The sequence below is a fragment of the Anopheles aquasalis genome, chromosome X (genome assembly GCF_943734665.1).
Source record: "Anopheles aquasalis chromosome X, idAnoAquaMG_Q_19, whole genome shotgun sequence".
Taxonomy (NCBI): Eukaryota; Metazoa; Arthropoda; class Insecta; order Diptera; family Culicidae; genus Anopheles; species Anopheles aquasalis.
The window spans coordinates 176,491-204,103 of NC_064876.1; the positions used below are offsets into that span (position 1 = coordinate 176,491).

The 27,613-nt window shown below is 53.2% G+C and overlaps 1 protein-coding gene across 1 annotated transcript; it reads left to right on the top strand.

Moving 5' to 3' along the window:
- Positions 1-888: 888 nt before the first annotated feature.
- On the top strand, positions 889-25,463 carry LOC126570629 (uncharacterized). The gene is made up of 10 exons (XM_050228592.1): positions 889-1,036; positions 14,284-14,520; positions 18,117-18,329; positions 18,434-19,075; positions 19,156-19,335; positions 19,426-20,095; positions 20,165-20,217; positions 20,491-21,163; positions 24,903-25,166; positions 25,241-25,463. Exons 1-10 carry the CDS (start codon positions 889-891, stop codon positions 25,461-25,463), a joined length of 3,303 nt encoding a protein of 1,100 aa, XP_050084549.1.
- Positions 25,464-27,613: the final 2,150 nt, after the last annotated feature.

The window sequence follows — 27,613 nt, forward strand, 5'->3', positions numbered from 1 at the left end:
CTGGTCCAGTCGGCCACAGGCGTACGGTGGCCGGTCACCGTTCTGCCTTCCTGGCCCAGATCAACCCGATTAGGCAGGCACGGTGATGTCGGCCCCATTCCGGCCTCCAGCAGTCACTGACCGGTGGATAGATTTGGAGGAGCTCCCTGTTTTGCCGTGGGAAGCGGCAACCCACTTGTTTCGGGAGAAGGCCCGATAACGGATAACCCCGGCCCCGGCCTCGGTGCGTAGTGCCTAGCAGTAATAGTAGGAGAAGCCAAGAACGGTATGTGGATGAGGGTAAACAACAACATTAATCCCGTCGTTATTCCCCGTTGGCAGCCTCCACACGGTGCCCATCCAGACGAACAAACAAAAACAACAATAATCCCAAATTAATGCTCGAGCATATGTATTGCTCAAACACACACGCGTATACGCACGCCTCCCTCCAACGGCTGATCCGCTATAGGGTATGTTCCATCCATCTGACGGCTGGGAAGCGGCCGGTTCTTCTGGTATCTTTCGCACTAATATTGGCTCCAAGAGCCTCGAACCTCGTTCTGTCACTTTTGCGGCAGACTGGAGGGCAGAAAACGGGAAGATGAAGAGTATGAAGAGACTCCCATCGACACTCATCTGTGGCTGCCTTCTATATGCTTGGAATTGGCTTCCGCCATTTTCTATTTAAATGCCGAAACCGCCTCCAACGTTCGAACAGGTATTGAATTGAACAAGCAGAAAAAAAGAAGAAGAAGAAGAAGAAGAATAAGAAGAAGATGATGATGAAAGGGGAAGAAAGAGTGGAAGGAAGGGGGCGAATTAATTGAAGAGAGCTTTAACCCACATTCCCTTACGCATTACAAAAAAAACCCAATTCGGAAGAAGATCAATTTGATTATCGGCACGATGGCCCTGTTGCTGCTACTGCGGCTGCTGTACAAATCCTCAAAGGCCTCGCGTGTGCCACAGACGATGCACCAACAACGGAGCCTTACCAACATCAACAACAACTCCCTGAATGCCCCGCTCTGTCTCTTCCCTCCCGCTCCGTTAGGTATGGGAATGCCAAGGCGCGAATCGAATTGAATTATATGCGGCAGGTCTTAGGGCAACATGTCTATTGACCTTACCACTGTAGCGATCATCCCTCCTTCCCCCCCCCCCCCCCCCGTACTCTGCCACTACACCATCAATCAGTAACAGCGAAACGGAGAAAGAACTAAATAGGGTTAACCGTACAACAGATTAGGCAGGCGTAGAAACAGCAAATAGGAGCGGAAGAAAGACCCCAAAAAAGGAACAGCTGCTACCCTCCACCCCGCTGTTCATCCTCACCACCCACTGGAGGGGGTTGTTCCTAGATCAACCTTGTGAAAGCCAAAACAAACCGTTCCCCACCCTCCGGCTTTCGACTGCTTCGGTGGTGGCTTTTCGATGGGATCTTCTAAGGTTTTGACCACCAAAGGAGAGCGAGACAGTGGATGAAGAGCAGCAGAAGGAGGAGGAGGAGGAGGAGGAGGAGGAGGAGGAGGAGGAGGAGGAGGAGGAGGAGGAGGTCAGATACAAAAAAAAACAGCTTCACCAACATCCACCACGGCGTTTTTTTTTCGATCGAAAATCATCGCGCAGCACGCGGGCATCCGTATCCGTCCAAGCCAGTGGCAGTTCGGCTTCGCATCGATACGCCCGCAACTACGGCATGAAAGTGGGCACGGGCGTGTGCGCTCACCTTCCGGGTTCGCCTTGCTGCTGCATAACCGGAGGGCGGAACTGCATGCTAGCCGCGCCACCGTTGCGCCAATAGTCTCGCGAGTCTGTCGTGCTTATGCAACCTGGAACCACAGTTGTTGGACTGCACTGCACTGCACTGCACTTTGACCATTTTTGTCATTTTCACCAAACGAAAGTCAGGTCTGGTTGATGGTCCTGCATCCTTGATGATCCTGATTTCAATTGTTGCGCCGGTGCAATTCGGCAGACGCTTCGGCTTCCAACAATGTAAGTAGTGAAGCGGAGCTACAACTTCAAGAAAAAAAAACAAGTTCCAGATGCCTCGGAGAGTTCATTGATCGGGTAAACACATGTCCAGCTGGGCTACCGAACGGCTATTCAACGATACGCACATCGCGAATCGACGTCCTCTTCCGCCACGCGGACACGCGTCATACCAACATAGTAACAGGTAGTACGCGGGGATCCGATCGATATCCGCCACCCCAGCGGAAGTGAGCTTGCTGTGCACCGTGTTACGACTAGCGCACAGGCATACACATACCTTCCGCATATTCCGTAACGCTTGGTGTGTTGCTGCGCCTACGCGTGTGAAGTTCAATTACTTGAGTTTGTTGGAAGTTGGTAGAGACAGAGAGAAGGTCTCCCTCCCTCATCGGGATGTGATTTCGATGGTGGAGCATTGTGTTGGCCAACGTGCGCCCATGAGGTGACCAATGTACCAAAATATTCCAGCCGAGCGAGATCCAGTCTTCCAGTCCGGTTCAAAAATCTTCACTGTTCGGTCTCATCTGCATCAGGTACATGCTCCAAACAGAAAAAAAACTCCCAAGGCGTGCACGATCGCCACGATATATGTTTATGCCAGACGAGTGAGTTGTGTGCAGGTGTGCAGCGGTGCAGAGCAAACAGAGCAAACACCGACGCACAAACCGCAGAAAAAAAGACCGTTGCCCGTTGCTCACCCGAGTGTTTCCCGCTCGGCTACTCTTCTCTCTGCTCTGCGCGCTGGTTCCGTTCCGTGCCAGTCAGCCAACCAGCCAGCCAGCCCAGGCAGCACAGGAATGATTCCGGAATGATTTTTGCTCGGTTTCATGATTATTGCAGTTCGGTTCGCCAGCTCGCCCCCTCCCTCGTTTGTAGAAGGGGATGGTGAGAGCGCGGGGGGGGGGGGGAGAGGGAGCACTTTTTTTCCATTTCCCATCAGCTTCAGCAGCAACCCGAGGATTTTTCCGCCTGCTCCTGCTCTCGGCGGGATTTTTTTCCCCATTTCCAGCGCTAGTCGCGTCCATGCTCGTTGGCTTTCTGGGTTAGTAAGTCGTAGCCGCTTAGTAAGCGCAGCGCTCCGCACACACACAAGCGCATTCGCACGCACATGGGGGCACGTGGGCTACAATCGATCGAAGTAGCGCTCGGCGTTCGTGGCGGTACCAGACCGCTGGCTTAGCTGGCTCTCATTCCTGGCCAAGGAAGCGGGAGCCCAGGATAGACGGCTAGGGAGACGCAGTATCCTTCCGCTTTGTTGTCCTTGACTCGCCGACAGCCGTATTTAGCCTGTGCCAGACGATGCGTAACTCTACCGTAAAGTTCAAATGTAGTGCCAAAAAGTTTACGCTTGGAAATGCTTATGTGGCCGGCATACCAACAATTGCGGTGCCGATGATGGATAAAAGAACGCATCAGCAAGAGGACAAACGTCAATGGTTGGCCGAATATCGATTAACAGACAAATAGAACGAGAGCGAGAGAGAGAAAAAGAGATGATCAAGGCTGCTGATGGCCACGGTTGCACAATCCGGCTTCACCGGACCAGATCGTTGTACAAACAGCTTGGGACCGCGCCAGGCACAGTGCGCACTAAGTGCGCACACAACAATCGAGGCCAGCCAGCAAATGGCTCGCTGCCAGCATTGTGGGAGTAACGTGCCCGATTGCAACACGGCGATTTGGTGGATCATGGGCGCGCATCTTTTGGCATCGCTGCGCGCTTTTTTGGTCAGTGCGCACATTGCGGTAACATATCTCGAGCGCGGACACCATCGCGTCAACGTGTCGTCGCTCAAACGATTTTTGTGAAATAATGCGGTGCACACCATTGCCCGGAAAGGGGGAAGCAGCGACGGGGGTAACAACACACGATCGCGCTTCGAGTTGGCGATTTTGCGTAAGAATGTGTCAGCCAAAAAGCAAAGAAAAACCCCACACTGTAGACCCGCGGCACGAGATGAGATGACTGGGTGTGCGGGCGTGAACGCTCAGCATAAGCTTTCACCTTGATGGGAGCAATTGGCCCGGGGGGGGGGGGGGGGGGGGGTCAATTATCAGCCATCAGGCAGGGAGCCGTGTTGCGCACGGTATTGCGCAGCCTGTCCGGCGTGACAGGAACCGATTGGGGCGGATACACTCCGTACGCCATATTTCACGCTGTTGCCCACCGGGCGACTCTCGGTGCCAAAAAGGCACTCGCTTTCCCCTCGAAACCCTCGACCGGAGCCCGGAATGGTCGGCACTCGGAGTCACCGGAACCGGAAACGGGCGCGCGCGCACATCATGCGGTATGTCAAGCGGTGCGCGAGCAATTCGTGGATCCTCCGCACCCGTTTTCACGGGGGCTTTTTATTTATTTTTCTTCTCCGCGCCTCCCTCCCTTCGCCGCCGTTCACCACACCACTGGCCGAGCCGTTTGATGATAGTCGTCTCTGGTTGTTGACCAAAATACATGGGACAGGTATTGGGGGATTTTTTTCTTTTTTTTTTGGATAGGAGGGCAATGAATCATTGAACGGAAGGGTGCGGTTGGGGGGGGGGGGGGGGGGGGGGGGGTTTCATTACTCAGCACGATGGACGATGTTGTGCCCGTCGCGAGAGAGAGAGAGGAGAACTTTCCTTTTCGACGACAAGCGACTTCAAACGTCCGACTTTGGCCAAATGTCCAAAAGTAAACATAAAAAAGAAACAAAAAACAAACACCCCAACCTCGAAGGTGATCAGAGCAGAGGGTAACATTTGCGCTTTCTTTTTTTCCTGGTGTTTTTCCGAGCCTCCCTTGCCGCGCCAGCAGGCGTCTGAACGAACTGCGGAACGATAGACTTCAACGCGCGGGTAGATAAGCAAGCGACGAACCCCGGAATGGTTCGATTCGGTTTTTGTTTTGCAACATTTGGCTAACCTTTGCTAATTTTTTTCCAGCCAATTCATTACCGATTTTTTTAGTCACACGATTTCTTCTTTGTTTACTCGTCTGGTTCTACGCCAAATCCTCTTTTACTGTCAAATCAATTAAAGCCTTTTTTCCCCCCTATCGCGCGCTTTGCCGATACAAAATAAATAGGCTCTCATTCTCCTGGCAATTAATTTACCCGACCAATGCAGAAATGAAACTAAAATACAGTTTAATTTATCCGCAAGGCAAAAAAATATCAGCCTCACTGTTGGCTGGCTTCGTGCTCCGACATCTGAGTTGTAGAACTCGTTGTTCTCTCGTTAGAAGGTAAATTCTTCCCAAGAAATGCCGTAGCATTAATGACGCTGCTAATGCTCGAGGTCGCAGGTCGCAGGTCGAGGGGATTTTTTTTTGTTATGAGTAGCCACTTGAAATACACATCCGATCAGCTTTCGTGTATACGAGTGTTAGAGTGTAAGAACTGATCGTAAATGAGCCGATTAGTGCTTGTTAATTACTGTTAATCTATTATCCTTTACTAGGACTGCAGCGTCAACGAAGCAAAGACCCAAAGTAATCTGCCTCTTCGCACCACTAATAGGTCACAAACAGCAATTTTCGGCTGTTTTGTGGGCTCGGCATACCGCACAAGGCCACACATTCTCGCTCTGTGCGCGAGTGTGCTCGTAACCGGCGTCATTGTCGGGGTCGGCGAAGTAGATGACGACAGTAATTAGTTGTGCGCGCGGGATGCTGAGGTGCTCGAAATCGAAAGTTGACTCTCCCCCCGGCTTGCTCACGCGACACTTTCCCTGAAGAAGCCCGGATGACAGGGCAGAGACTCTGACGCTGACTCAGCATTGCTCGGTAGCTCGGTGCTCACCCCATTCAATTAGCGCAGAGAGGTGGAAGGTGGAAGGAGAGGGGGCGGGAATCGGGGTCCAGCACTAGTTGCACCGATTATCGGTGGAAAGGTTTCACCCGGTTTCTAGTTTCCTGCTCTGCACACTAGCCACCGGAAAGTTCTAAGACCCAACGTTGTGCAACGTGAGCTAATCCGTTTCAGCAAAGAAAGAGAGAGAGAGAGAGAGAGAGAGAGAGAGAGAGAGAGAAAGAGAGAGAGAGATGGAGAGAGCGAAAGGCGGTCCGTGGTTGTTTTAGCAGCCCAGCAGGCGAACGGACACGAACGTCGATCGCGCTTGAACCGGGTGCTTGGGCGTACTACTTTCTCCTCCAAGGGGGCCAAAGTGTGTCGTTCCGTGGTTGCGTTTTACGTGCCGTGAGCGGAACCGATGACCGGTCTGGACGTAACGGGAGATCCCGAGGTGGGGCATCTAATAAGGGGTAAACAGCTGCGTATCATCTGTATGCAGCCGAGCGTGCGTGCGTGCGTCTCGGGAACGTGCCATGAATGAAATTGCTCGACCGCGAGCAAACAGCGCACTCGATCCACATCCTTAACGTGATCCCTTGTTGACGGGTGGATGGTAGTGGGCTTCAAAATTGGTAACGCACTAGTGGCAACGCGCCTGAACGCTCCGAATAAAGGTCAGCGGTGCCATTTCTTCGACGATGTTTTATGCTAATATCGTCCCAGATCGACCTCGCGGCGACGCGTAAGACGCGGTGACGCGCGAGCGACGAATTGCTTATTAAAAATGCTTATTAGTGTGCACGGATACGTGCTCATGGATGGCTGGATGGATGGATGGATGGATGGATGGATGGATGTGTACGTGTGTGTTTCGGCGTTTTTATTTATTTTTAATTTCGCGGTTTTGGTTACCTCCTTACCATTCCGACCACGCCATACCTAGAGAGATACAGGTAGATTTCAAGCGGATTGAAAAAGGAGGGTCGGCCTACATTCCACGGGTGATTTCCTCGTGCGAATCACCATCGGGGAAGAGGGCGGGGGGGGGGGGGGAGGAGAGGGCTTTCACTGCGGAAATCGTGTCGGGTGGGTGACACATTCCACAACACAATGGCACCCACCTTCCCCCCAGAGGGACCGGACGTGCAGGAGAACGCGTTGGCGTGCAGTTTAGGAGCAAAAGAGAGAGAGAAAGAAAAAGAGAACGAGAGAGAGAGAGAGAGAGCGGCCTAGGGGAAGAGGACATTTGAAATCAGAGTGCGCGAACCCGGAAGGCCGCGTGGTGATCACGGACCACCGCCCGGAACGTCTTCTCCCGGAATCAGCATACCAACATACCTGTGGTCGGCCATGATGACCTCATCAATAAACCTTTCTTCCCTCCCCTTTCCCTCGCCACCATGTCGGGCGCCTTCCATTCGGACACTGAATAAGCCAAAGTCCGTTTTCAGGTCACACTCACTCACAAAAAAAAACAGCCGTTGTGTAAACAAAAGGAGAAGCTCACCCAGGATATCGGGGGCGCAGGAGCGAGGCTCCTTTTGGTAGCGGTCGTCTTAACTTCCGTCAAATGGTGTGGCCACCAACGGGATATAAACGCATGTGTGTGCGTCCGCGTAGTAATCATAACAATAATGGCTAGTCACTGAGAGTATAGAGCAACAACAATAAAAAAAAAAACAACAACATATCAGCCCAAACCAGATCCAACATTCGATGTCAAGTGTGCCTCGAGCGCGTTTGCGCAAGATCAAGATGCACGCAAGATGCAGGCATGGCTGCGTGGCTTACTGACACTCTCTCATCACGCCAGCAGCTCATCCAGCTCGCTGGTTCACCTGCTGCTGCTGCTACCGCCGTGGGTCTGCTCAACCATCTCGTGTAACGGAGTTTGTCCGTCACCAGTGAGATCCGTTTCAGGGTTCGTTCTCTTCTCTTTTTCCATCTTTCTTCCGCTCTCTTTCACACCGTCTTATTAATAATGTGTTTCTTTCGCATATTACTACACACCGTTCGAATCCCCCCCTGGCTCACCCTTCTCTCACGCTCAGCGAGTGAGAAGAAAGTCTTCTCACTCGCTACCTCTTTTTGGCATCGTCGTGTGCCCGTGCCCAGGTCCCAGGGATGCGCAGCAGCATGAGATGCGGCCGAGGCACTACTACCGGGCACGTTGATGAACCGGGAAGGTGGTACGCGGTCGAGGGGAAAGGGGTACGGCCTCCGGGTGCCGCGTGAGCGTACGTGGCGAAAGGTATTCGTGCCGCGAGGAAGCAAAAGGCAAAGGCGCATCCAAGCGGTAGGTGAAGGAAGGAAGGAGAAGAAGGCCCAAGCGAAAGAAAGTGCTGCGAAGGGGACTATGGAGCCGATCAGCGAAGCAAGCGGGGTGGTACACTGGAACGCGATCGGAAGCGTGGCGATCCCCAGCCAGACAGGCGAGAGAACGAGAAAGAGTGCGAAAGAGAAAGCGGTGCCGTGGTGGAGCAGCAGCAGCAGCAGCAGCAGCAGATGGCATGAAGGGGCCCCTTGGAAAAAGGAAATGGAAAGAAATAACGCGAAGAGAGCCGGAGGGAAGGTGGGGGGGGGGGGGTGTGGCTGAGAGAAGCATAACCCAGTAACAACAAGAGCAGCAGCAGCAGCAGCAGCAGGGAAACAGGTACGCTGTACGATGTGGTACCAAGCCGAACTCAGAAAGCTCGTAACAGCGGCCGCAGCAAGACGTGTATCGACGCTACCTCGACAGTTGCGACGAAGGAACCAGGGCCTAGAGACTGTGAAGCCGATAGTGACCATTACCCCCGAACGCTCGACACTCGGTGACTTGGCGTGCGAGAGTTCATCTAGAAACTACCAGCACCTAGCAGGAGAAGCCGCAACAGCAGCGTTAGGAGGTGCTAACAGGAAGCACCAGCTGCTTCTTCAGCAGAAGCACTTCCCCTCTCGCATCCTGGGCAGTGCAAGGCAGGTTCTAACTGGCTTGCTGTCCACTACCGGCAGTGACCGGTCTGGGTCCGGTGAAAGCCAACAGGAGAAAGTGTCCCAGCTTGAAGAAACAAAAACAAAAAAAACAGGGACAGAGCCCCGTGTGTGTGCGTGTGTGTTTGTGTGTGCGTAAGCCAATTCCAGGTGCTTCAGTCAACGACGACGACAACGACAACGACGACGACGTGCTCAACTGTCAAGCCGAGTGGGTTGTGCTCGGACAGAAGGAGTTGAAGAGATGCGCAGGATCAGCCGAATGCTCATCCAGTCGTTCGACGCGTGCGTCCGTGCGTGAAGATTGTGCGCCGGTAGTGCCAAGTGTTTCCCTGTTTGTTGCACCGTGTACGTGTGCTTGTACACCAGCCAGTACAGACACGGTGTCCGTGTCTGTGGTGAAGTTGTGAAAACAATAATAACCCCTTGGTGATAATATCCCGAAATTTCTCCTGGACCCGTCACTGGCTAGCCACTGCAGCCTGCAGTGCCTTCTATCCCCCCCCCCCCCCCCCCCCCCCCACCCGCAACAACCAACCAAGGAGTGAGGCAGAAGTCTCCATCAACCAATCTTTCAAGCCGAAGCCAAAGTCGCGTTCCTTTGCTGCGTTCGTACAAAGGAGCCGTCGACCGATTTACAACGATGCCAGGGCGGTGTGCTAGTGCGCGCATCCTAGCCCGTCCTAGGGCGCACCTGCTACACCAGCTGATACTGCTGGGTCTGGCCGGAGCGCTGACCACCGGCATGGCGGCATCCAGCGAAGGTGAGTACTAGGGATAGGGACGGGGCGACATCAAACCGATACTGCACACACCGGAACTAGCCTGGCCGGTGCACTATAGCAAACTGTTTCTACGCCTATGCCCCGTCAGTTCTTCTGCTAAACGCATTTCTAGTGCTGCTGCAGCTCCTGGTCCAGCTCCTCTTACCCCTTTTAGAGAAATGAGCGATAGCCGGCAGAACAGGTTGTGCGGGTTTTGAAAGGTGCGATGAATCACCACCACCCTGGATTTCTGCCCTGGATATACGCGGACGCGCGCGCGCATCATGCGGTATGTCAAGCGGTGCGCGAGCAATTCGTGGATCCTCCGCACCCGAGAGGTCATAGAGGATTTTTTGAATTATTCCTTCCTTTTCATCGCACCACAGGTCGAGCCGTTTGATGATAGTTATCTCTGGTTGTTGACCAAAATACCATGGGACAGGTATTGGGGGATTTTTTTCTTTTTTTTTGGATAGGAGGGCAATGAATCATTGAAGGGAAGGGATAGTGCGTTTGCGGGGGGGGGGGGGGGGGGGGGAGCGTTCATTACTCAGCACGATGACGATGTTGTGCCGTCACGAGAGAGAGAGAGAGAACTTTCCTTTTCGACGACAAGCGACTTCAAACGTCCGACTGCGGTGACTGTTGGCCAAATGTCCAAAAGTAAACATACAAAAAAAAAACAAAAAACAAACACCCCAACCTCGAAGGTGATCAGAGCAGAGGGTAACATTTGCGCTTTCTTTTTTTCCTGGTTTTTTTCCGGGCCTCCCTAGCCGCGCCAGCAGGCGTCTGAACGAACTGCTGAACGATAGACTTCAACGCGCGGGTAGATAAGCAAGCGACGAACCCCGGAATGGTTCGATTCGGTTTTTGTTTTGCAACATTTGGCTAACGTTTGCTATTTTTTTCCAGCCAATTCATTTACGATTTTTTGAGTCACACGATTTCTTCTTTGTTTACTCGTCTGGTTCTACGCCAAATCCTCTTTTACCTGCAAATCAATTAAAGCCTTCTTTTCTCCATCCGGCAGTTTGCCGATGCAAAATAAATAGGTCGAGCTGCTGCTCCTGGTCAAGCGGTCCTAACCCCTTCCAGAGAGCCGAGCAAACAGCCGGCAGAACTGGTTGTCCGAGTTTGTGAAGTGCGGTGACTCACCACCAGCCGGGAACCCGGGCCCCAGAGAGTGGGAATCGAGTTCATTGCTTGCTGGCCAAGGCCTTGACCTGCATTCCGGTATCCTGCCGGTCAGTTTCCTCCCCGGATAGATTCTGCCTATGCCAGCAGGATCTTCACCACTTACTAGGGGTTTTCTGCAGTCTCCTGGACATAGAGAGCCACTGCGGTGTGGTGTGTGGCATTCGCACAGAACTTAACCAGCGATCGTGCCGGCAACCAGCGATCGTGCCGGCAACCAGCGATCGTGCCGGGTGGTGCCTGCACGCGCCTTCCCGCGTACGCTACGATTGGCTCAGGCGAAATTAGGACACAAGAAAGCAAGTGCGGTGGCGCGCGCCGCTGCTCTCTACCGTACCGAATCGGGAGCAAACGGGAATTACAGCTAACGATAAAGCTATTTACGCTAGCGAGCGCAATCGCTGCCGTCGATGCCCGTTGCCAACGATGATGATGATGATGATGATGATGATCATTATGGCAGCAGGCAGTGGCGATGGTGTGGTTATGCATGGGATGCATTCTACCAACAATACGGCGGCGATGTACTACAATGACTGGATTGCCATCCAGCGCTAGTAGTGAAAAATTTTCTTGGCCATGTTTTGGGGCCACCAAACACTAAACAACTAATGAGTAAAGTGTGACCGACGGCTCATCAAGCAGTAGCGCGCACCCCGCTAAATCACGGGATCTTTACCGGAACTGACCACGAGACACTGCTGACGGTGCTGCCATGCGGCGGTTGTGGTCTACCGACCGAGACCGACAGTGTAATTACGGCCCCAAATGGGCGCCAACGGTGAGTATGTGTACGTGTGCGCATCTGTCAAGCTGTGGCTCGGATGCTTCTGGTGCTTGGACTTGGAGCACACCGAATGAGGGAAGAAACGAATCGAACGGGCCTGAACCGGTACCCCTGTCCATCATAAACCATCTGCGCCACTGGCACTGGGAATGTTACGGATCAAGAGCGCCCTACCGTCGTCGTGTGTGTCTGGGCTGATGACGTCAGAGAGCGGTACAGTTTTGGAGGTTGGAGTGAAGTAGCACACGGACACGCACTCGCCTCTTGGCCAGCTTGGCGCTCATCATCATGTCATCATGCTGACGCCACCGAGCACCCACTCCGTGATCCTTCTTCGCAATCTGGCCGCGTCCCGCGCAAAATGCAAATTCAGCTTTCCTTCATTCCACCGCATGGCACCTGAACAAGTGGCTGATGGAGAAAGTCCCCTGCCTGCCTGCTGTTGCGGTTGCGGGTCCATTCTGGTGCTTCCACTCTCCTCTCCTCATCCACTTCGCCTTGGCTACCTTCGTTTTACGCTGAGAAATTCCGAAACCTCCGTTAACTGGCCCGGAGGGGCGCACAGAGACCGCAAAAAGGCAGCAACATAAAAAAACGGAAAAGACGGAGAGAGAGAGATAGAGAGAGAGAGAGAGAGAGAGAGAGAGCGAGAGAGACAGAGAGAAAGAAAGAGGAAAAGAGAGAGAGGACATGTGGGAGGTATGAAACTGCGAGACAACAAACAAAGAAGTCGTTAGACTGGAAGAAGAAGAGTACGGTAGTGGGTGGTTTCGGATAGGGGAACACAATGACCGACCTCAACCTAGTCAAGCCCAAGCGCCTGCACGTTGTCATACCCCCCCCCCCCCACGATACCGCCATCTACACTCTCGCTTTCAGTGACCGCAGCCAACATAAGGGTTCAGGGCAACGGCGACAACAACGACGACGACGCGCGCCATGACTTTTACCCATCGGTACTCCCCCTTCATTCCTCCATCCTCCCGGGGGGCCGGGTGATGCTCACATTCCGCGCTGGGCTTTTATGTACGCGGCACTACGAGGCCCTCGTTTTCACTACTTTCCATTGTTGCCATTGTTCCCCTTTGGTTGTGGTCACGGAATGAGGGAGGGTTGGAGGACGCACGGGGCCACAGTTCAACGTCTCCGGCAAAGACATGAAGATGTCTTTGGGGAGTGTTTGGCGTGGGGGGGGGGGGGGGGGCTCGATCGTTTCTCCGCTCGCTGGCATTTTAGGCCTCTCCGGTGACCGGTGCTTCTCATGCTTTCTCGGCAACTCGTAATACGTCGAACATAGCATCTCAGTCAGATAGGGATAGCCGAGGGACGCCTGCGTGCGCGACTTCGGGACCCTGCACCTCTAGAGCTAACTGCTAGCAAACAGAGGAGGAGACGGAGAGACTACAAACATTGAAGATGCGACGAAATACGGCTCGTTTTAATACATAGTCCCCATTATGAGACTGTAAGTCTAGATTCGGGAGAAAGCATGAATGAAAATGAACACATCCATACATTTGTGCTCATCCTTGCTAATCCTTTCTCTAGATTGTAGCCTAGAGAATTACACTCGAAACTCTAGCACGGCCTCGGCGACAGCGATAGACAGTCGCGAGGAGTCACACAGTCGATCATTTATGTGGTCCGCGATAAGGCATAGAACCGGTTACCGTCGATCCATTCGCGCCCAGTTCGTGTTTGTCCGCCGAAGTCGATCGGGCGACAGCGAAACGTGTGTGTTGGAACGTGGCAGGGCTTCAGCAACAGCAGCAGGCAAGAGTGGTATTAGGGTCAACCAGTACATCCTCCAGGAAATCGCCGTTACTTTCTCTCCTGCCCTGTTGCTCTCTCTCTCTCTCTCTCTCTTTCCTGTTCTCTCTATCCTACTCTTTGTTTCTTTTTTTTTTTCTCGGCATCTCTTTCTCTCTCTTTCATTTTTTTCTCGCCCTACGCCTCATAAATTCCGGTTCGGGGTGCGGTATTATCGCGCTGGTATTTGGAATTCGTGCTCTGGCTCTGGATTGTGCTCGTGATGCGTGAGGATCTTCGCAGGTCTAGGTTCTAGGCCACACGCTGCCGTTGTCATCGGCAGGCCGGCGGCATGCGCTAGCTCCTACACACCATCGTAGAAGTGGCTGACTGACTAACTGATTGCCTTAAACTGGTTCGAAGGTTTTACTACATTCCATTCCCATTACCAAACACTTGCTGCTATTGCTACTTTTGTGGGCTAAGGCAACACCTTAAAGCCTCGGTACATCGGAATCTGTGGATACAGGAAAGCAACCTGTGTTCCCACAAATCGTGCAACGGTGTATCGAGCTGGCCAGTGGCTGAAAAGAAAATGACGTAGCATCTTATATTCATCTCGTAATCAACATCATTATCAATACGGGAGCAGCAGCCGCTTTTCGCTTGCTTCACCATTAATTAATCATCGACCAGGCGCCGCATGAGAGCTGGAGCGCGCTAATGTGCCAATACAATCCTATCCATACACACCATCTTCTAACTGTTTTACCAGCATCGGTGATTTAACAGCAGCAGCAGCAGCAGCATCTGTTGCCTTGCTGCTGCTGTTCGATGTTTCTACAGCCTCGATACCGCACCTGACACTTCGATCACAACCGCTATCAAGTCATTAGCCGCGTGCGTGCGTGTGTGTTTAGGTGTCAGAGGTTTGCCCCCTTCTGCGCTGATGATTGCCCGCCGGCGATGTTCATTTGCTCTGATTAACACCACTTTTTTTTCTTATTATTTTTTTCTTTTCTCTCCTTTCCCCTTTCTTCCTCTTTCCCGCGATCTTCCACAGAGACGGAACCGACGGTCGCCAGCCTGGTGGGTGGCAGCCCAGCCGGGCCGCGCGGATCGGGCAACAGCTGCAAGTTCCCGGGTGCACCGGCCCATGGCAGCGTGGAGTTCACGGACGAGACGCTGCGCGATAGTACGGTCGCGACGTACTACTGCGAGCGTGGATTCGAGCTCCTGGGACCATCGCGTCGCGTCTGTAACGATGGCCAGTGGATACCGGAGGGCATCCCGTTCTGCGGTAAGTACTCCTCGCACCACACGTGCCCCGCTGCGCGAAAGAGATTTGTAGCGGTCGACCGAGTGAAGCGCGCCACTTTCTCTTCGAACCTCGCCAGTACGCCAGTCTCTCTCTCTCTCTCTGTGCTTCCCCCCGACCGACCTTGTTCCGTAGGCCGAGGATTCCGATACTGGCGTACATGGGCACGCTTGGGGTGTTTCGAAAAATCCCTACGAATATTCGTCAACATATGTGTGCGTATCCTTGCCGCCATACCACTACTCTCGCTGTCCAAATTCGGGGGATCTCCTCCCTCCAACCCCCGGACCCCACCACCCCCCCAGGGCGGTCCGCACTTTCTTACGCTTTCACGTGCCACAACGCAACCGTCACCGACTTTCTTTTTACCCCTCTTTCGCGCCAAACTCGGCCGTGCCGGTCACAATATGCCTCGTCGACGCTGGGTTCATCGATCAAGCGAGTGAGCGGCCGATTCAACCTCCACCGCTTTGCCGGCAATTAGTCATTGAAGCTAGAAGAACATCTTTCGGTGGGATATCCCCTACAGCGACAGGTGTTTCGACGTGGCAGCTCCGGTGGCACACACAGCTAGCAGCAGGATATGCCAGATATGTGCCAGAAACCTCCCAAGGCCTGGCCAACATGTCATGAAACACGCTCGGTTATGTTTCTGATTATGCCGGCCGTTCTGGTCGGCTGCTAGTGATTTCGGTCAGCGGCCCAACCCAACGCGGCGACGGTAACGCGTTTCGGCTGTGCTCTGATTGCGTACAGCGCGCTACCGCGCACTGCTGTGTAGCTAACGGTTGTGACAACGGGTAGTGACATCGGCACCGGTTTGGAATGCTGTGTGCGGGACGCACTGGAGCATTTAAAAAAAAACACCCCCCCCCCCCTCCTCCCACCTCCCGAGAGAGCAGCCGGTATTTCGAGCAACCGAGCGACCGAAGACGTTGTGCTCTGCGCCAGTCGTCAACGTTAGTCGGCCGCGCCTGGCCGGATATGTGTACGTGTCGCTTTCCCGGTGAAAGTGGTTTTAGCGTAGCGCTAATTAGAGTGCCCGTGAAAGGGGGATGAAACTGGATCAGTGGCATGATGATGACTGGAGATGGAAAACTTGCACGATGACTGCGCGATGTCTGTCTCGTAAGATTACCCACCCCGTCCTGCGGGAGCCGGGGGTTTCGCAACACGGCCTGGTGGAAAGGTGGAAGAAAGATCTCTCCCGATTGCCGATGCGCACCTATCCGGGGTCCATGGCAAACCGTCCGTCACCTTCCATGTATGATTGTCCATATGACGGGGCAATCGAAGCGAAACGCTAGCGAGTATTGAACCGCCTTGTCACCGGCGCGAGTACCGGAACGATGATGCTTTCGATGAGCAACACGACAACTGCTGTACTCCTGTCCTGCCACTAAGCCTTCCAAAGTAAGGTATTTAGTGTTGGGAACAGGGGAATATACGGGACAAGACCCACATTTGCTTCGGTGGAACCGTGGAAAGAGGAATCACACCGATTAATCGGCTTGCCGAACGATTATGGCCGGACGTTTGGATGTTTTTTTTTTCATTCTGAGGAAGGAAAAGAGCGAGATAGCTGCAAAAATGCAGAAGAGCTCGGCCGCAAGGGCCGCAGCTAATGCATTCGCCGATCATCTCAGCCTTCGAGCAATTCGATGACGACGACACGGCACGGCCGGTCCGAGCTCTGAACTCCCGGAGTATACTGCTCCGCCGTTATGCAATGTCCGTTTTCTCGCGTTTCAGTTTACTACGATTCTGGGCCATCAGTGCCACCAGCACAACACTTCTAGAGCAACACTAGAGAGCGTAAGAGAGCGATATAGAGAGATACTAGCATCTCCAAAACAGACGGAAGAAAGTTGAGGATGCTGGCGACTTCCTGTGAATGTGGGGGGGGGGGGGGGGGTGGTTCGGGCTTGGTGTGTTAAGTATATCCCCCCTCCCACTTCACGTGAGGCGTTAATTGTGAATCCAAAATTAGGTAATGCCCCACACCACACGTACACATCTATGTCCGCTAACCTGCCGCAAAATGGCACGAAACCCCGTTAAGACCCCGGCCTAGAGGCTCGCTGCTCCACACGGTACCGGCCATTGCTCATCTGCTTCATCCTCGATTGCGCACCTGTTAGAGTTCCTCCTCCTCCTCCTCCTCCTCCTCATGCTCTGCTGCCGCGCTCTTGCTCCTGTTTCCACGACGTTCGCACACAAAGCGCGAAAGGCGCGTCTACGAGGCTAATTGTAACGCCTGCGCCTCACATACGCCTCCCGGAAAAAGGCGGCAGGATGGAACAGGATGGTCGGTGCTGTTCCGTGTTTGTTTCGGTTTCGATCGATTTCGGGCGTGGTACGGTGCGGCGGAATGCCAGCCACTAGCACCCCGTTGCACCGGTAAAAAGCACCTACTTCACCCTTTCTCTCTCTCTCTCCCTTCCTCCCAGCTCCAGCACGATAACGGAGCCTTTACCATCGAGATAGCCGACGGCCAGGTTGTTTTCTTTTGTTTTTTTTTTCTCTCCACCATTTTCTCCACCTCTTCTACTCGCGCTCCTACTTTAAACTTTATTACGTTAAGACACCAATTGTTTCTGTATGCTGTTCGTTTTATGCTCGGACGCGTTGCTACCCCCTTCCCCCCTCCCCCTCCTTCCACTTTTCAGTCGCGGTTACGTTAGACAACCACCGATAGATCACCGTTAGACGGGCGCCGACACGTGGGCTCCCCCGAAGAGATGATCGCGGTCATCGATCGATCGCCCCGATCGATAATGGATTTCGACACCTTCTCTTTCCTTCTTTTTCGTCTCTCGTCTCTCTCTCCCCGTAGGCCGTAGAGACGAGAGGAAGGGATGGTGTCTTCTAAATATCCGATCCAGCCCTTGGCCGACCCCAAAATCCGGCGAGCAGCTAGGATTCGGCTAGATATTATTGCGAGAGATATTCCTCTAGAAGGACAGGATTTTAAAATTGAAATTCCATCAATATTCGCGCCCCTCCCCATCCACCTTCGACAAACCGCTACAATCCCCCCCCCCTCGCCCCTTCCCCCCTTGTTCGTTGTTCCGTTAATAGTACTGTTCGCCGCAAAGGTTCGTCTTATCACTCCACAAACTCGGAACGGAACTCGAAAAAAACTCCCAATGTGGAATGTGGCAGTCGAATGGCGGTGATGATGATGGAAGGCATGGCGAGCGAATGATTAATGACACTTGGCCGGGGGCTACGATCCTGCGCCGTTCAAGGAGGTTGTACGCCGAATGCGCCACCTTATGAGTCGCTTGGTAATTTCACTCCGAGCCGGGGGGGGGGGGCATCGCACTAGCAGCAGTAAGCATCTGATAAATCAGCGCCCAAGCGGAATTCAACAAGTTCGTCGCTGTTGACCCACATCTTTTTTTTTTTGGGCGTCAAACATATTATGCTGTTGCCATTGTTGTGTAGCAGAGAAAGTTCACAAAGCTAATGCTCTGCGGCAAACAGTGGGGCGATAACGATTACTAGTGACTTGAACAATTATTAACGATACTTCTCACAACCCTCCCACCCCCCCCCCCCCCCCACCCTAACAGTGCTGAACGTGGCTGCCGGTAAGGCACCGATGCAGATCTCAACCGAGGCGTCCGGCATACCGCAGAAGGCGATCGATGGTTCGACGTCGGCCTTCTTCTCCGCCGATAGCTGCTCGCTGACCAAGCTGGAGCGCGTACCGTGGTGGTACGTGAACCTGCTGGAGCCCTATATGGTGCAGCTGGTTCGGCTTGACTTTGGCAAGTCCTGCTGCGGTAAGTACACCGATCCGATCCGATCCGATCCGATCCGAGTCTTGTCCGATTTTGTCGCAGATTACTGATGACTAATCTCGCTACACTCCCCCTCCGCACCACAGGTAATGGCACACCGGCCACGATCGTGGTGCGTGTTGGTAACAATCGGCCCGATCTGGGCACAAATCCGATCTGCAACCGCTTCACGGGTACACTCGAGGAGGGTCAACCGTTATTCCTGCCGTGCAACCCCCCGATGCCCGGTGCCTTCGTGTCGGTGCACCTGGAAACGAGCGCACCGAGCCAGCTGTCTATCTGCGAGGCGTTCGTATACACCGACCAGGCCCTACCGATCGAGCGGTGCCCGGCATTCCGCGACCAGCCACCCGGTGCGTCGGCCTCGTACAACGGCAAGTGCTACATCTTCTACAACCGGCAACCGGTGACGCTGCGGGATGCACTCGCCTTCTGCCGGGCGCGCGGTGGCACGCTGATCAACGAGAGCAACCCGGCACTGCAAGGATTCATCAGCTGGGAGCTGTGGCGACGTCACCGCAGCGACACCTCGTCCCAGTACTGGATGGGGGCGGTCCGGGATGCTCAGGATCGCAACACCTGGAAGTGGATCGGCGGCGACGAGGTGTCGGTTTCGTTCTGGAACCTGCCCGGTGGTGAGGAGGACTGCGCGCGGTACGACGGCTCCAAGGGTTGGCTCTGGAGCGATACCAACTGCAACACGCAGCTCAACTTCATCTGCCAGCACCGTAAGTTGTGCGAAAAGGCACCCAAAGGGGATATAGGCCGCTCGTGGCTTTATACAAACATCTCGTTCTATTCCAAACAGAACCGAAGGCTTGTGGTCGGCCGGAGCAGCCACCCAACTCGACGATGCTGGCACCGAAGGGCTTCGATGTGGGCGCCGTGGTCGAGTACAGCTGTGACGAGGGACATTTGCTCGTCGGGCCACAGCAGCGCACTTGTCTAGAGACGGGTTTCTACAACGAGTTCCCACCGGTCTGCCGCTGTACGTATCCCAAGCCAGCGATTTCCGATGCCGTTTTTAACATAATGACCTTTCACTATGCCTCTCTCCCTTTCTTGTTGTCTCTCTCAGACATTGAGTGTGGTCTACCCGCCTCCATACCGCACGGTTACTATGATCTGCTGAACGGTTCGGTCGGTTACTTGAGCACGGTTCAGTACCGGTGCGCCGACGGTTACGAGATGGTTGGCCGAGCGGTGCTGACCTGCGATATCGACGAGCGCTGGAACGGTCCACCGCCGCGCTGCGAGCTCATCGAGTGCGATCCGCTACCGACGCTGTTCGCCAACGGTGTCGTCATCGCCCCGAACCAGACAGTCTACGGTGCGGTGGCTGAGGTACGGTGTAACCGGGATTACGTGCCGGATGGTGTAGCAGCGATCCGCTGTACAGCCACCGGTCAGTGGAACCACACGCTGCCAAGCTGCGTACCACGGCCAGCCTATGGTGATGCGGCCACCGCCGACAACGACGGCGACGACGGTAGCCCTTTCGATGGTCCATCGGTGACGATCCGACCGTCGGTGGGTTCCCCGAACAGCTCGATCCGGCCAGGGGCCACCAGTGGCACTGGTGGGCGCCCACGACCACCACAACCAACCGGTCAACGGCCTCGACCGGGCACGGTACGCTACACGCCACCGACCTCAGTCCCACCAACGGCCGCCAGCACCACCAACAGTGTTGCCGTCTCACCAACGACCACAACCACCACAACTACCACGAGCAGTCCGGGCAGCACGCAGGTTGCCTACGTGGTGCCAGCAGTGAACACGGACAGCAGCGGCAGCGGCAGCAGCGGCAGCAGCAGCAGCAGCACCAGTGTGACCGAGTCGTCCTTCTTTAGCATCGAAATCGATGACGGTACGGGCGATCTGTACACTGCTGACCACAGCAAGTACCCACTGTACTATGGCCCTGGCCAGCATCCCGACTTCCATTACAAATACCACCAACACGACGACATCAACGGTGAACAGGACGAAGACCAGGACGACCAGACTGGGGCGCACGGTGACGGCGCGGACAACGACGACAACAACAACAACAACAACCTACTGACCTTTGACGATGACTTTGACAGCCTCGAGGGCTACTTCATCGGCACTAACGAAGACTACTCTCTTCCACCTCCAGAAGTGCGACCGGGGGGCATGGGTGTGATACGTGAGGACGGCCCGTCGGGTGTGGTGCGTCCGCACGGTGGTAACCCCTACCGACCCCCATCGGTGCCACCGTCGGTGGTAGTGCTACCGAACGGTAGTGCTGGCGTCAGTGTGTCGCCCAAACCCGTGTCGGTCAGACCGTCGCAACCGTCGCAGCAGCATCCACAGTCGTCGGGTACGTCCGGCCGGCCGCAGTCGCGCCCGCAACCACCACTAACGCGCCGCCCAACACCCAGTACGGCCGCACCGACGCCAACACCGACGACGGTGCGTGGTCGCGTCCAGGAGCAGGACATCCTACTGTCGCAGCATCCACAGGACAATGAGATCGCTGGCAGCGTCAACATTCGACAGGACCAGTCGCCCAAAGTGAACGTTCCGTTTGCCGTCGACAACGTCAACACCGTACCGATCGACGGACCGGTGGACGGTGCGAGCGGTGGTGGTCGGGGACCGGGCAACGGCGGTACCGGTGGTACGGCTGGCAGTGGCAGTGGTGCCAACGGTGCCAGTGCCACCGCCGGTGACCGTAAGGAATCGAAGAACGCCAAGCTCAACCTGGGCGCGATAGTCGCGCTTGGGGCGTTCGGTGGTTTCGTCTTTCTCGCCGCCGTCATCACCACGATCGTGATCGTGGTCCGAAGGTGATTACCACACCATCCCCACACCCTTTCTTATTTTTTTCTTTTTCTTCTCCTTCTGGATATTCTTCTTCCCCCCCCCCCCCGCCTGCACCCCACTTTTTCGCCCACCAAACACAAGCGCCCCACAAAAGCACACACGACTCACTAACTCCGACTGCTGCCGGCAGTGCATTCTTCCCTCGTCCTGCGACAAGGGAGAACTATGCCAACCACCACTCACTCACTATCCTTTTCTTCGGCCATCGAATCCGCTGCTACAAGTGTCTCGCATTGCACTGAGACCGCGCAGTCTTGATGACACATAGTGCACACCCATGCACAGATACACACTACCAAACACATTCACACTCACCGATCACCGATCGATGCATGCGCTAGTTTCCATTCCACAGACCCTACACATCTAGCAAATAGCCTCCAGCTATCCATCTTGCCATTTCTGGAGTGGAATTGCATGATCTAGGATCACCATTCTTTAATAGTAAGAAACTGTGGCCCTCGTTAAGACCGCTACAGGGACTGGCTGGGTTCCTGTTCCTTGCGAATGTGCTTTTCTGCTTGCTCTAACCGCACCACACACGCCATTGTCTCTGCTGCAGCTTCACCTTGAGGAGTTTAGGAAGTACCTTATCCGAACATATTCATAACTCAATGTCATTTGTTTGTTTCTTTTCTCCCTCTCCCACTCTCTGGGCTGATCTGACCCATAAACCAACCCATAACCACCTCCGCCCTCCACCCACAATTACACAAACAAACGCGCCAACCAACACTTGTGCCGTTCCGGAACTGTGGTCCCACCACATCGACTGCAGAATGAATACCATTTACACGACGGCGAGGGCACACAAGAAGAACACCTTCTCATATTCGTAAGCGGCCTGGGACACGCGCCGTCACCCAGACCCTAGTAGCCCCCCCCCCCCACGCTCTCTCTCTCTCTCTCTCTCTCTCTTCCCCTTTTTGGTAGTTTAGCAGTTATCATCCGAATGCGGACAAGGCAGGCAGGCAGGCAGGCATGCAGGCCAGGCCAGGACGAAATGGTGTATTTATCATTATTTATAAATTCGCGTAAAATGGAGAGACGCAGCGAAAGCAGCGCTGGCGTGAAGACGCTTTCAAGGCATTTCATCAAGTACACATACACGTAGACGCACACGAGGAACAGTATTCCGTGGGGTCCGATTCCGGGTCCACATGCATCGCTAGATTGCTCCAATCCTAGAAAGTAAGATGGAAAGAAGCGCATTCTAAGGCACGACGGTCGTTTGAGGGGCAACGCATCTCGTCAAGCAGCTGCTACCAGTGGTAATGTACAAGTCCTCTACGCGGTGTACGGGTCGATCGGTCGATCGCCACGCATTGGCAGGATGTGAACGTGGTGATGATGATGGTGGTTGTGTGTGGTTGTTGTGGGATTGTGTGGTGCAGATCTCTATTGCTCTCTTTCTCCCTCTCTCTCTCTCTCTCTCTCTCTCTCTGTCTGTCTGTTTCTCCTCCGTTCCTTCTCGCCTCCACCGTTACACAACCCCTTACTTCTTGCCCTCAACTAAAACAACATCGCGAATACTGCTGCACCAACGTTGGACCAGCGCCTACCAGTAGTCATCTGTCTGTCATCTGGCACGCTTTTGGAGCACAAGCGACGCGACGGTAATGAACCGACAAGCCGGCCAGCATATGCCATAGCTCCAGACCATACCAAACGATCGACACAATCGGAACGGCTGTGTGGCACGTACCTACATGTGACAGATTAGTTCCATAGTAGTAGCTCATCATCCTCCTGGATCTTGGCCTCCAAATAACTACGCCTAGAAGTCTCAATTTGTATCACTACTACTACTGCTGCTTACATTACTACTTCTTCTATTACTATTACTACTACTACTACTACTACTACCACCACAACCATTACCCTCTACTGTTGCTGCTGGCCCCAAATGGTGACTGGTTCAGCTCCTACCATCCACCATATCGTCATGCTGGAACGACCGGCGTGGCGGCTGGAACTCACGTCGTTACACTAATGCCACCGCGCTACCACCCTCAATAACCTCGGAAGTAGTAACCGGAACCGGATTGCCAGCCCTACATAACAACACGCAAAACGCAAAAAACGCAAATACGCGAATCACAGCACGCGTGCGGGCGGCCAACGAAATTTACCATTCACGTGACGCCCAAAGCCACGTGACGCCAAACAAACGAAAACGAACAAACGTTGCCCGTAATTGCCAACACCAACTAACGTTCTCGTACATCCTACAACACAACCATACCACAACAAACAAACAAAAACTACTAGTCCCACAAACAGAAATGTAAGGAGCTATTTTATTTCCCTTTTTGTTTTGTTTGATTGTTATGTATTCCTACTTCTTTTTTTTATGTCTCACTATCTTTAAATTTTAAACTACCCCCTCCCCCACCCCTCTATCACTCTTTCACTTTCTATTTCTATAACTATTTAGTGCCTGTCCCTGCTATCCTTTTCCCCCACACCACTCAGGCGTACTTTGCTTTTGTTTGATTGCTTGCTTATTTTCCTCTTCCTTTCCCTCATTGTGACATTGTGTTGGATGGACACTCTCTTCCGTGGCTTTTGTTGCTAAGCTTGCTAACCGCTAACCAGCAGCTCCTATTTTGCTTTAATAATCCGGATATTTTTCCCATCCCTCACTTCTTCACTCTTTTCTTAAAATGACACCATTTTCCTCATCCCGCCTTTACTAGTACCGGCAGCACCACCACTACCACTAAGGCACCACCATCACCAATCGCCAACGAGCATGTTTCAGTCAAAATCAAGCGGTACAATAATCTTCTCCATGATCACCACGGCCACACGCCTGCCACTTTCTGTGCTAGCTGCTTCACCTCTAGGGTATCGAATCATGGTTCTCGTTATCGCCTACGAAACGCTAATTGGTGTGATTTAGTGTTGAGCGATGCGTGTTCAATGTCGAAGATACATGTACATGTGCTCCTCCCCCCCCACCACACCCCCCCACCCCTATAGTACAGTTAGGCAATTTGAAATCATGGTTCACTAGCGCGAGGCACTGCAAAGAGTCAGCTCCGGTTCGTTCCACCATCCCTTACGGTGCACTGTGTCGGCGATCCTTTCCCGTGTGTGTTTGTACGAGTGTGTGTTTCTCGGTAGATGGGTACTCTGTGGCTGGACATTTGGTAGTACTTGGGCAAAGGGTACAAAAAGAAGGAAGATCTCCTTCTAAGCTGGGCTAAAGTTAAGCATCCTGATTCCCTCCATTGTTGGCGGTTTACGGTGGTTTTTGTCGGAGAGCACCTCTACCCTCTTATCCACTCTATTGCCCCCGCCCATTCCTCTACTCGTTCCCTTTTATTTTCTCTATATTTGTGGAACTGCTACTGCTACTACTATTGCTACTATTTCTTTTGGCACTTCCCGTCCAAGTGTCATTTCGTCAATCAATCCTTTGGTCAATCAACGTTGAACTGCGCGGCCCCTTTCTCTCTCTTTCTCTCTCTCTCTCTCTCTCTCTCTCTCTCTCTCTCTCTCTCTCGCGCGCTCTTTCACTAGCTTTCTCTCTATCTGTTCGATATCTTTGCTCGATATCCATCGAACCCCTCATCCATCGAACATATCAAGGACTAATGTCAACCCATTTCTTACTTCTGTTTCTCTTTTTCTCTCTCGTTCTCTCTCTCTCTCTCTCTCGCTCTATCTCTCTATCTGCATCTTGATGAATGCCAGAAATCGGACAACGAACCAGCATTACCGACACCGAGCCTCCCCCGACTGCAACACCGTCGCCTCGTTTTCCAGCTCGAGCTCCGAGTCGCGGAACGGCCTGAACCGCTACTACCGGCAAGCGTGGGAGAACCTGCATGAGTCCGCATCGAAGAGCCACCACAGTGGGCATTCAGGACTGAAGCGCAAGGAGACGATGGACGCCCCGGTTAATCGATCGCGGTCGCGCGAAAACCTCGACGTTAGCCGGTCGCGCGATCTGGACAGGTAAGTCGGCACCAATCGCACCGCACCAGCTTCGCACTATACTGACGGCACGGGCGGTTCCTTATCGATCGTAGGTCGCGGGAAAACCTGTCGGCGGCACGCAGCCGCGATTACGGCCGGGACAGCATGGCCATGCGTGACGGCTCTGAGATGGTCGTGTCGGACGTGTGCGTGAAGGGCGAGAAGAAGCGACACCATCACCATCACCACAAAAGCAGCCATCAGCAGCGCGGGGACTTCCGCGAGCCCAACATCATGGGCAGTGGCAATGGGCGGCGCGAGCACTGCCACTATTGACACCGCAAAGTGATCATCACTGTGCGACTGGGCGACGCTGAAAATCAGGCGACGGCTGGAGCAGGACGAAACCATTGACAGGATCACTACACCCACCCACCCACCCACACACACATACACACACACACTCGTGTTCACATGACTCTACACAACACAACCATCGGCATGCGACGTTCCGAACGATCCTCTATTCCACTCCACGAATACTTCTCGCTGATCACTACAGCTTGTGTGAGGGGTTCCTCGACCTCGCGAGGTCCTTGGGCAGCAGGTTTATACCGAAACCCTCTCCACCTATTCCTCTTTCTCTGGCGTACCAAACCAGTAACCGGGTTTTGGAGCCTTTTTTGTGAATATATTTACAGTATCCCAGTATCCCATGGGCAGCAACACATATCCCCCTCCCAAAACAAGAAAATCCATCCCCCAATCAACCCTTATTCGCCTCTCTCTCTCCCCTTTCCCCCGTTCGTCGAGAGGATGCACGCAATGCGAAGCAATTCAGTGGCAATATGATGTTCTAGTTCTACCTTACTTTTAGCGTTGTTAGCGGGTATTTGGGAGGGGAAGTAAAACAGCAGCAGAGAGTGGTGCGTTGGGCAGTGCGATCCCACTGACAAGACGACAATCTCTGTTGTCGAACACACAGCACTGTTTGCTGTCGCGATTTTTTTTTGTGTGTGACTTGGAAGTTGTTTGATTTGTTTCATGTTGCGATCGCACCCAAGGAATTGAGCTTAGTTAGTGTCCTCTGCCACTGCACCACCACCAGTTGGGAAACCAGTGGCAATCGAATTAGTCGTAATGGTAGACTAGTAGCAGCCAGATCGGTAGCATTAAGCGAAGCGAAACATCTATCGTAACTAATATTATTATTATTATTATTATTATTATTATTATTATTATTACTATTATTATTATTGCAATTATTAATCAATTATTGGTTATGTTTTATTGATTAATGGATTGATTCATTGTGCTCCTGCAAGGTTGCGCAGGAATGTATTTGTTACAGTGTTTAGTGTATAACAAAACGGGATAGTAGAGTGGGAAAGGAGGAATTTATGAGAAAACACCAATGGTAGAGGGCGAGTAGAACGCATTAATATGGAGCAGGGAAATAGACAACGGGGCGGGTAAATAGGGTTTCTATACACGTATGAGAGCTGCTGCGTTTTTCGTGGCGGACCAACGATCCGCGCTATATTTCTGCTTAGATTAACCCTCGCGTTCTTAGCTCTGCCCACTGGACTGGACCACCAGGCACAGGCGTAAACGTAGGAAAAGGACAAGCGCGTCAAACAATCCTCAAACAAGTGAGCAGGTCCTATCCTGGCGGCATAGTTATCTCGGGTAGGGTTAAAACGTTTCTGCATTCAGGGTCTACGCACACCAACGAAAACAAAAAAGGCAACACACAGGCGCCGCCGAGGTAACTGTTGTTCATCGTAAATAAAACTGCATAAAACTATGTGTAAAATATTTGGCGTATTTCCCTTTCATTCTTTTCTTTGTATCGGTTAGAGATCCCACATTTTCCAGCATATCTCCAGAATGGGTGAGATTTCGTAGCTTCAGAATGAGTCAAAACGCCTCCGGCGTTATGGTAGAAATGTCATAGAACAGCACGGCGCCATCATGTAATTTCATTTAATGCTCTTTTGTACACCAATCGGCATATGCGGGCGACTAATTACACTCCCTACTCTCGGGCATGGCAAATCTTCCCTTGGTGACAGCCTACTAAAGCATAGAAAGACGCCATTGACTCCTCAGCCATCGCGGCTGGCGAACTTTTTTAGTTCGCACATGATCAAGGTCAGCCTACCCACAGGTTTGGCCGCGTCACAGGTATCGATCACCGAGTCGTCTCCGACCTAGATCGATTCCGGGAATTTCAGGGGGCAAGGTTTTGCCGCAGCAGTGACTGTACCTTCTGCTTTGGTACACCATTCGCCGTAGTTGTTTATTGTTTTGATTTGGCTTTGGCGCCATCGATCACGCTTAGCCATTGTGGCTGGCGATGACCGATTCCGAGCCCGAGTCGACTCCGGCCCAGATCGATTCCGAGAATTTCACGGGGGGGAATGTTCGGCGCAGCAGTGACTGTGTCTTCTGCTTTGCTACACCATTCGCCGTCGATGTTGATT

Excerpts from the sequence above, each read along its gene's own strand:
- LOC126570629 (XM_050228592.1), top strand. The coding sequence starts at position 889 with ATGGCCCTGTTGCTGCTACTGCGGCTGCTGTACAAATCCTCAAAGGCC. Across the intron at positions 14,521-18,116 it reads GGAGGGCATCCCGTTCTGCG|TGCTGAACGTGGCTGCCGGT; the intron begins GTAAGTACTCCT and ends CCACCCTAACAG. Across the intron at positions 21,164-24,902 it reads ATCGTGATCGTGGTCCGAAG|AAATCGGACAACGAACCAGC; the intron begins GTGATTACCACA and ends GATGAATGCCAG.